Source organism: Thermobia domestica, unplaced genomic scaffold (assembly GCF_964235325.1).
Source record: "Thermobia domestica unplaced genomic scaffold, izTheDome1.hap1.1 HAP1_SCAFFOLD_952, whole genome shotgun sequence".
NCBI classification, from domain to species: domain Eukaryota; kingdom Metazoa; phylum Arthropoda; class Insecta; order Zygentoma; family Lepismatidae; genus Thermobia; species Thermobia domestica.
The window spans coordinates 40,442-49,604 of NW_027656662.1; the positions used below are offsets into that span (position 1 = coordinate 40,442).

General features: G+C 33.6%; 1 protein-coding gene across 1 annotated transcript; it reads left to right on the forward strand.

Annotated features, from left to right (window-relative positions):
* Nucleotides 1-3,107: 3,107 nt before the first annotated feature.
* LOC145677493 (uncharacterized) lies at nt 3,108-8,780 on the forward strand. Its single transcript, XM_081747971.1, has 3 exons — nt 3,108-3,294; nt 4,784-5,165; nt 8,660-8,780. Exons 1-3 carry the CDS (start codon nt 3,127-3,129, stop codon nt 8,752-8,754), a joined length of 645 nt encoding a protein of 214 aa, XP_081604097.1. The 5' UTR covers nt 3,108-3,126; the 3' UTR covers nt 8,755-8,780.
* Nucleotides 8,781-9,163: the final 383 nt, after the last annotated feature.

Consider the following 9,163-nt stretch of genomic DNA (forward strand, 5'->3'; position numbering starts at 1 on the left):
GTTTCAAGAGAACCTCATTATGATGGTTAATGTTATTTTGCATACTTGGGAAGTAACGTATATCGAAACAAGTTTAGAAATTGCACAAAATTAAGATACATGGCCGTGACGCCACAGCCAAGAGTTGTTCATAACGCTACTAAAGCCTTGGCGTTGACTCATTTTCGGTAGTGTTGCCAAGTTGATTGGGATGTTATATGATGGGGAATATGGGCATATCTAATAGGAGTAAAATGGGCACCAACAAAGAGGCACAGTGGAGAAGTTATTTTGCAACGATTTTAATAAAGCAATAGTATATTTTCCTTGTGAGTGAAATCAAACAATTTATGTTCAAAGCAGTTGGTAATTATTTATCTCCATCTGCTACTTTTCGTGCCAAAGGCCTGAGGCTTGAATTTCAAGACCATCTTCTTCCTCAAAATGCATTCTTCATATACGACTCAGGATAAGTGAATGCAGATATATTTTTCCTGTTTATTCAAGATTTTGTTCAGTTCTTAATACATTGTTATTAATAGTTGACGGACATGACTAACGCTCATTGTTCAAATTTACAGATGTTAATGTTCGCTAAAGATAATGGACTTACACTTATGTTTCCCTCCGCACACTACCCGCGCTATGCAGCCAGCCGATCGTACCTTCTTCAAACCTCTAAAGGAAATTTATTACAGGAATGTGTCTGCATTTTTGCGTTGTCATCGAGGACAATATATAACGAAACTAGAATTTTGTGAATATTTACTCAAAAGTGGAATGAATGTTCTAGAATTACACTTGCTATTAGTAGTTTTATATGCTTCTTCCCTTTCATCTTCTATGCTTTATGCTTCTAGTATCTTCCCTTTCGATCGATCAGCATTCCGGATTATCTATTTTCATACGATTAAAAACGTACTACGAACGTTGGAGAACATTAAATTGAACATAATTCCTTGCCATTTGATGATTTAAATCTAACTTGTAGTGATATTGAATTGTCAAATGTAGATAACCGATCGTCTTTCGGAAGTAATCCACAAGAACCTACACGTTCTTGTTCTTATTCTGTACCCGACCCTCATAGGCGAAGCAGCTCAATGAAAAGTAACATATACCCTATTGTAGTGTCATCAAAGAAACATTCTTCGTGAAAACTGACAGCTTCACCAAAGAAACATTTTGCGCGGAAACTTCTATGAGGACTTGAACCTATTCTTAAAATGGATAACTCCAAGAATGCCAACTCAAAGACAAGGAGCTAAAGAACTTTCATCTACAGCACATTGCTTTGGTGAAGAAAAGAAGGATGTCTACGGAACCACAAACCAAAGAGATCAAAAAAGAAGTTTGTGGCCAGTGGTTTCATGAGGACCATGAGTGTAAAAAGTGGATATGTTGTCAGAGTTACAGCTAATGGTACCACACTGAATGTGTTGAGTTAAGCCGAATGAAGTTACGTTTGTAAAAGATGTGTGTAATGCATTTGGAAGTACTTTGTAGTTTTTTAATAGTAGTCAGGTAAAGAAATTATATTTTCTTTTAGTCATAGAAAGAAATGTTAGTAACAAGTAGCTTTTTTATTGTAGTAGTGTTGTTTATTAGATTTTATTATATCTTTTTTCGGTTGTTATAAGCATTAGAGCAAGCAACACATACAGAATACATGATCTTGTTTTATAACTTAGATTGAAAATATTGCCATCCTGTATTTAGAGAGACATTTAATACTCAGAATAAAATGTATCCATATTGTCCAATGAATTGCCCATTTTACCCCTACAAGTTGGGGTAGCATGGGTCTTCAAATAGTTGTGTTTAGAACAGCATTACTAAAAGCTAAATGTTATGTTTTCATTTACGCGATGAGTGGTGAAAGTTAAAAGTATAAGCTATGCCTTATTGCTTTTTTCTTGTATAAGTTAATAAATACTTTTGTTATAAGCTGCTTTTTGCTTAAGGTGTCTATTTACTCTATCTGTTCCTATCCTAAGTAGTAACGTCTCGTCGGTCCTTGGAACTTTACCACCTGGAAAGGAACTGGATGAGGTGTTTGTACTCTAATAAAACTAATTTTATATATATATATATATATATATATATATATATATATATATATATATATATATATATATATATATATATATATATGTGTGTGTGTGTGTGTGTGTGTGATGTGTGTGTAACTGGACAATAGTTTTTTCTTTAGACGTTATAATTATAAATTTAAATTATAATTTATATTAATGCAAATTCAGTTTAGTTAAGAAATAATGTGATTTGATTGGTAATTTCATTGTTTCATGTTTAAGAAAATGTTTTGTACATGGATCTAAATTACCATTTGAAATTTTTTTGCTTGTAATTTTATTATTTTATGCTATTGTTAAACATCAGGTACATTTTCAGAAAAATTAATATATTTTTTTAAATTTTATATTGGATGAAATTTTTCTTCCTTTTAATTTTATTAATTATTGGAATAATTTTCATGTATTGAGATTTCTTTTCTAATGAAAATACTTAGTCTTGATTTTAACTTTAGGTCGAAAATGGAAATTTCGCTTGAATGTACACATTTCCCGCCAGTGCATTGGAACAACAAAATCTTAATATTTTTCACCCCTTTGTATTCTGTTCATAAGTGCATGAAATCCGGTACTATATCAATATGTGCCTGTGGTCTTTTTCAGGGAGAGTTCCAAGGCAAACATTAATTGTACCACATAATTTTATCTTGTTTATTTGAAGACTTTTCGTATGATACGAAATAAAGTATTTGTAATGTATTATTGATAAAAATAACTATAAGAGTGTTTATATGTTCCGGTTGATAAAGTTGTGATAGGTCATCATGGCCGCACTAAATGTGTATCTTATCTTACTGTTTAACACGTACTTACACGCATATACGCATTTCTTTTTATTATTCACTACACGTGATTTACTCAACAATTATGAATGTAAATAAATTGAATTAATTAAAAAGTTCAATATATTATTTTTCTTGGAAACTTCGTCATATTACAATCTCCAATTGATAATCAATCAGCTAAATCAACATCCTGCATATAGGTGTATATATAGAAGCATACTTTTAGAAGTCAGTTCTGATTCCGGTTTCATAGTAGTCCTACCAACAAAATGTATAAACTAGGAATTGTCTTTTTGATTGGTTCTGTGTTGGTATTCCAACAAGTGGCAGGACATGGATATCTGATCGACCCACCACAGAGATCATCCATGTGGAGGTTGGGATATGATGTTCCTCCGAACTACTATGATATGGGATTAAACTGTGGAAGTTTTCCAGTAAGTATCCTATTAATTCCACTGAAATATTGAGGACAGAAATAAGCATGATACACATCTCAAATTCTCGCATTAGATATAAAACAAGTACAATTTATAAGATTTTTCCGATTTACTAAAGTTGCCGAGTTATTAACTAGTGCACTATACAAGGACTCGTACAATATCAAATACATTGCTATCTTCGCAAACTTAGCTCTAATATATATATATATATATATATATATATATATATATATATATATATATATATATATATATACAATAGTGATAAGGGTGCAATACTGGGTATGTATTATTTTATGATCTGACCTATAAAAGGAACATAATATTGTACGGTAATTAATATTTAATGGTCTTCCCGAATACAAACATTTAATTATTCACACATATTAACACGCACATACATCAAAGTGACACCAAAGGAATGAGAAAGTAAATTTGTTTTGTTTCATTACATAGCTATTACATTGCAGATCACAGGTACTAAATGTGACCCACTTGAAACTCGACATATATCAAGACTGTAGTCTGATTTCTCCCAAACACTATTTAAAGATTGACGGGTGTATTACAGTCTATAATGCGTATTCAAAGAGTATTTAAGGTGCCTGATAGGGCGACTATTAGATATTTTGAATTACAAACCCACAGAAAGAAACCACGTTGACATACATAAGTCAGTTAACCAGTTTTATCATCAATTTCATTACGATTTGTATGCTATGGCAAAAGAGAGTGTCTTATTCTTGTTACTAGGTTTCAGGGCTGCAACAATTTTAATCGTTATAAATAAAATTTTAAATATTTATGAGTAATCTTGTACACTGCCGGCTGCGGAATGTGCAATTTTCTATTTGCTGTATACCGGGGTGGTACCTAACTTGTAAATCCCAGGTCGCTTCCTTCCTTTCCTTTCCCTGGATAGTGTGACCGCTGAGGGACGTCATCCCTCAATACGTGAAGGGCTAAATGATCATAGATGTCGAAAGCCCAGAAATCTAAATCCTAATCCTGAATCTATTTGCTCTTATCGTGGGACTTATGTGGACTTATTTTGAAATTGGCGAGAAAACGCTTCACTTTTTCTTCATTTACCAATGGACAACCGGGAGATCTCCGTTGCAGAAGTATAGAATTGCCTTAAAATCGGAGTATCCCTTAAGAATACACCTGCCGGAAAGAATTTTATCAAATTTAGTCCTCAAACTTCATTGAACCTAGTAACAGATTTCCTGATATGAAAATCTATTACACCAAAAGCTTATAATATTGTTTGTGTGTGTGTGTGTGTGTGTGTGTTTCTGAATAATACATATTTTGTTTTACTTCCTCACATATCAACAAGATTATGAAAAATGGAACCCTTATTAAAATGGCGTTAGAATCTTACTTGGGATTATATCTCTGGTTTGTAATATTACTAATAATGTTTCAATGTATGAAAGCGTGCATTCTTATCAACTTAAATTGCTGAAAATTTTTGCAGGTAATGATGGCGAATGGTGGAAAGTGCGGAATCTGTGGGGACGCTTATAACATTACTCGTCCAAGACCTAATGAAACAGGAGGTCAATACGCCACTGGAATCATTGCAGCAGAATACAAACAAGGACAAACGATCTCAATTACAATCCACATGGGAGCCAATCACAAGGGATGGTACGAATGGCGTCTCTGTGCAAGAAATGACCCTAATCAGTTGGAAGAGCAATCCTGCTTTGATCAACATCTTCTAGAATTGGCTGATGGATCTGGAACTCGTTACAATCAGAATGACGGAACTGGAAATAAGGAATTTGTTTATGAACTCAAGTTGCCTGCAGGTGTGACATGTTCTCATTGTGTTCTCCAATGGTACTGGAAGGCCGGTAAGTGGACCAATTAATAACAAAAAAATATTTTTAAAAGTTTTGCAAATTTAGGATGTGTAAGTTTTGTTACACTTAGGTTAGGAAGCAATGTGTTATTGAGCAGGGTCGAGTGAAAGTGTACTATAGTGAACATATGTTTGCTTATCTTTACGAGCTCAAACTATGCCATTTTGTAGATCATGCCTTGAAATCACCGACAGATCATTTAGATCACTAATGATGAGTGAATGCTCTATGTAATGTTATCTTCGTTCCTTTTATACAATATTGAAAAATGAGCCCCATGATCACCGATGATCAACATGTCCCGATAGGCTTCTCTGGAATATCATCAAAGCGAACTCTCGGAAAAGTTTCCTTACAATTGCAGACGAGTAAGCACAAACCATACTCTGTCTATAGACATACCCAGAAATTTTCGTTGGGAGGTGGGAATATATTTTCGTTGAATATATGTTCCCTTCTTTCGTTAACACTGTCCTCTTCCAAAAAAAGTCTCCACATTTCTTCATGTATAGATTCCAAATACAAGGTTCGGTTTTCTCTCCATTATTTGTTCATTTCACTGGAAAGTGTAAGTTTAATTGTAGTTTTGGTTTTTTTGCATGAAAATAATAGACTTTTAACTCCCTACACTTAAAATATCTTGTGGCACATGGAAAGGTATGTATTACAATAAGGAATCTTACCGGGATCTCCCGTCCAATGCAATTATGGTGTAATGCGACAAGCAATCGTATGAAATACACAAATCACTAGAAATGATATACAAATATCTTCAATTTCAAAATTTAATTAAACTTAAATTCTTTCCATTTCAATAGTAGGCATGTACGAAAGATAGAAGTTTGACTTGTGTTTGTCGAAGGGGTTGACACCACCTAACAGAAATTTCCGTCTGGAAGTATGCTGTCCTTTGAGTATATAGAATAACAAGAACGATTTCTTGCATTGGATTGTCAATTCTGAGAAAATAATTGTTCGTCTACTACAATTGTAAAAGATCAGGACTTTAGTTGGATTGTAATCAACCTGCAGAACGTTTTCCTAAACCACGTTTCCAATTCAAGAAGTTGCTGTTGTTGATATAGTGATTTAGAGTTGAGGTAATGCATTTTGCCTTTCTCCATTAAGTCAAAGCTATCACAATGGTTCTTTACAGAGTTGAACTTCATTAAATGCACTACAAACTTCTTCGCAAGCATCTAGTAATGGTCAACACAATGTATCGCTTAAAGGAAGGTGCACAGTCTCAATGAGCCGGAATATGAATATGTTCCTCTTCGAATGTATTCTATTGACATCTATCCATACTGACTTCTACCTCTTCCGGCATCTCAACTACTTCTTGACAGAGAATAACTTCTCTGATGACGATCGGTGCAACAAGTGCGCCGGTGCAACTTCTTCGCAATTATTTTCTCGTACTTCTTTTGTCATGTAATCCAGTTCGCTGAGCGCTTTAAAAATTGTGTAGCTGCATCGGATATCATTTTAACTTTTATAACTTTTGAAAGTGTCATACCTCAGTCACACTTTTCAATCGCACCAACGAAGTACTATAGTTAGAATAAGGTAGGATACAATGAACCACTGAGTGAGGAAGGGCTCTCTATTGGGAGATGACTTTTCATTCAATGTTGACCATAAACAAAAGTGTACTTGTATGTAAGTTAATTCGATATAAAAAATAAAACTGAATATAAATGTACTATTAAGAATACATACTAAATTGACAATTATTTTTTAAAATTATATTTCATAATAAGAAAGAAAAAAATCGGTACAACCTGGGTGAATTGTATTCCTAGACGAAGACAGTTCAAGTCTTAAACTAAATAGCACTGTTAGGGATATTTAGAGCTATTTCCTTAATATTGTATACAAACCAATCATATCGTGGTACACCTGTGCTACTGAGGCTTCCCTGTTCTCAGAGGCACAACATACTCTAAACGCTCTTTTTCAGATGAGGTTTCAGTACTTACGAATCTAAAATGTATTTCCATACATATGCTATTAGGGAGCTTATTCTGATATATAAAAGATACACAAATTTCGTGGAGGAAATGTAAGTAAAAGGAAACATCTATTAATAGCAAGGGTAGTGTGTGAGGCTTAATGCGAGTACCTTTATTTTTTAAAATGAGTCTAATTTGAAATTTAGTATTTGAGAAAATTTTGATAAGTGTCAGACTGAAGACAATACTTAGCCTAAAAGCAAACATTCAGGTGGGAGAGCAGAATTGGTAGGCATTTATAAAAGAAACAGCAATAGACTCAGATGTGTCAATAAATGATTACTACTTACGGATATAAGTTTCTCCATTTCAGTTTGTAGTGATTTGCACAAACACACACACAAACACTCCACTAATAACACAATTGTTCTCTAATTTATTGGGCATCGAAATTGATTGAAGAACAGTTCTGGGCGATAAACAATGAGAAACCGGGACTCCGGGACCGGCATCGTAGTCGGCTAACGAGTGTAGCTTCTCTTCTCTTCTGCGAGGGCGACGTGTTTCGGCTAAACTTCCGTCTTTTTGGAAGGCCACGAGAGCATCTTCTGAATATTTTGAAGGAACCAACGATGTCTAAAATAGTCCTAGTTAGTCCTTTTACATGTTAGATGTCTTCTTCTGAATCTTAGTCTCATTTTCGGTGATATACAAAAACAAGCAGAATGAGCGCTAACACGGAGCTGTTGCGGTGATAGGTTTTGGAGGCAAAGAGCTTAGTATTACATGTTATCAGTCCTATTTGTAACTTCGTATGGCGTTCTTCAAGAGGTGAAGCGTCCATATCTCAGCATGATGACAAATCCATTTCCTAGCGATGGGAAAGCTCTTCTAGGTGCGTTTCTACGTTAGGTTTGCAGTTTCGTTAAATTTTTATATTTTCTGCTTTGCCTGCATGTCTGTTTCCTGGCTAATGTTAAAGGCCAATTGTATGAAGCAAGAAAAGTAACCTTTTCTAAGCAATGAAATGTATTGAAAATTAATTTGGATAATCGCGTTTCCCCCCGAATATTTCCTTTTTACTTGTTCTTGTTTATTTATGCTTTTTTCTGTATATCTGCAAGTTACAAATTAGATGAGTTTTATGATATTGTTTATTATTACATGTTTTTACTTGTTATTAAATTAGTTTTAAGAGTATCTTAAATTCTCCTTTAATATGGTTCAGCTTTTCTCTTCAAATATTGAAAATCAAAAACTTCTTTTTGTTGAACATTTATATAAATGTGCGTTAAGTTTGTTTCTAATCACGTCCTGAGAATACCGCATTCACTTAACTTGATAACAAATCTATAGGAGGAATTTTATAGAGGATAATTATATTCAGAACTTCAGTTTTTACAAAAATTTCTATATCGTAAGATTTTTCATAAAATAAAAAAGAAGAAAACATTTCATATTATGTTTACAAACTATATGTTCATTATTAAGTGAATACTTTTATGTTAATGCAATTGTAACAATTAACAGCAAGCCACTGGGGTGACTGTGGAGATGGTACCGAAGGCATGGGCTGCGGCGACCAGGAAATATACATCAACTGCGCAGACGTTAGCATCTCATAAGGACACAAATATATCTGTCGACTGTGAAATATTTACTGTGATAAAGTTCTATAATAATAAAGATAATAAATTCAGTACTAAAGATCTTTTTTCTAGTTAATCAAGAATTTACTCTATTATTGTGGTACCATTAGTAATTCTTGTTTGTCTGGTTAACAGATGATTGTCTTATAGCCAAAAGTCAAAGATGTAGAGAATGAAGTTAAAAAATGTCCGTCCATTATCATATTAAGGGATGCTTGTTTAAAGTATAGTACGACAGTAATGTCGTAAAGAGTAGAAATGAAACATATCAACACACGACTTCCTTTTTTATACTTATGATTTTGTCTCTAGATTTTTTATTATACAAGAGCTGAATAAAAAAAGTAGTGCCAACATTGTTATAATTCGTATCTGGCTTTATGTG

Bases quoted from the DNA above. Each gene is read 5' to 3' on its own strand.
- LOC145677493 (XM_081747971.1), top strand. From the start codon at position 3,127: ATGTATAAACTAGGAATTGTCTTTTTGATTGGTTCTGTGTTGGTATTC. The intron at 3,295-4,783 runs GTAAGTATCCTA...AAATTTTTGCAG, and splicing joins TAAACTGTGGAAGTTTTCCA to GTAATGATGGCGAATGGTGG. The intron at 5,166-8,659 runs GTAAGTGGACCA...AACAATTAACAG, and splicing joins CCAATGGTACTGGAAGGCCG to CAAGCCACTGGGGTGACTGT.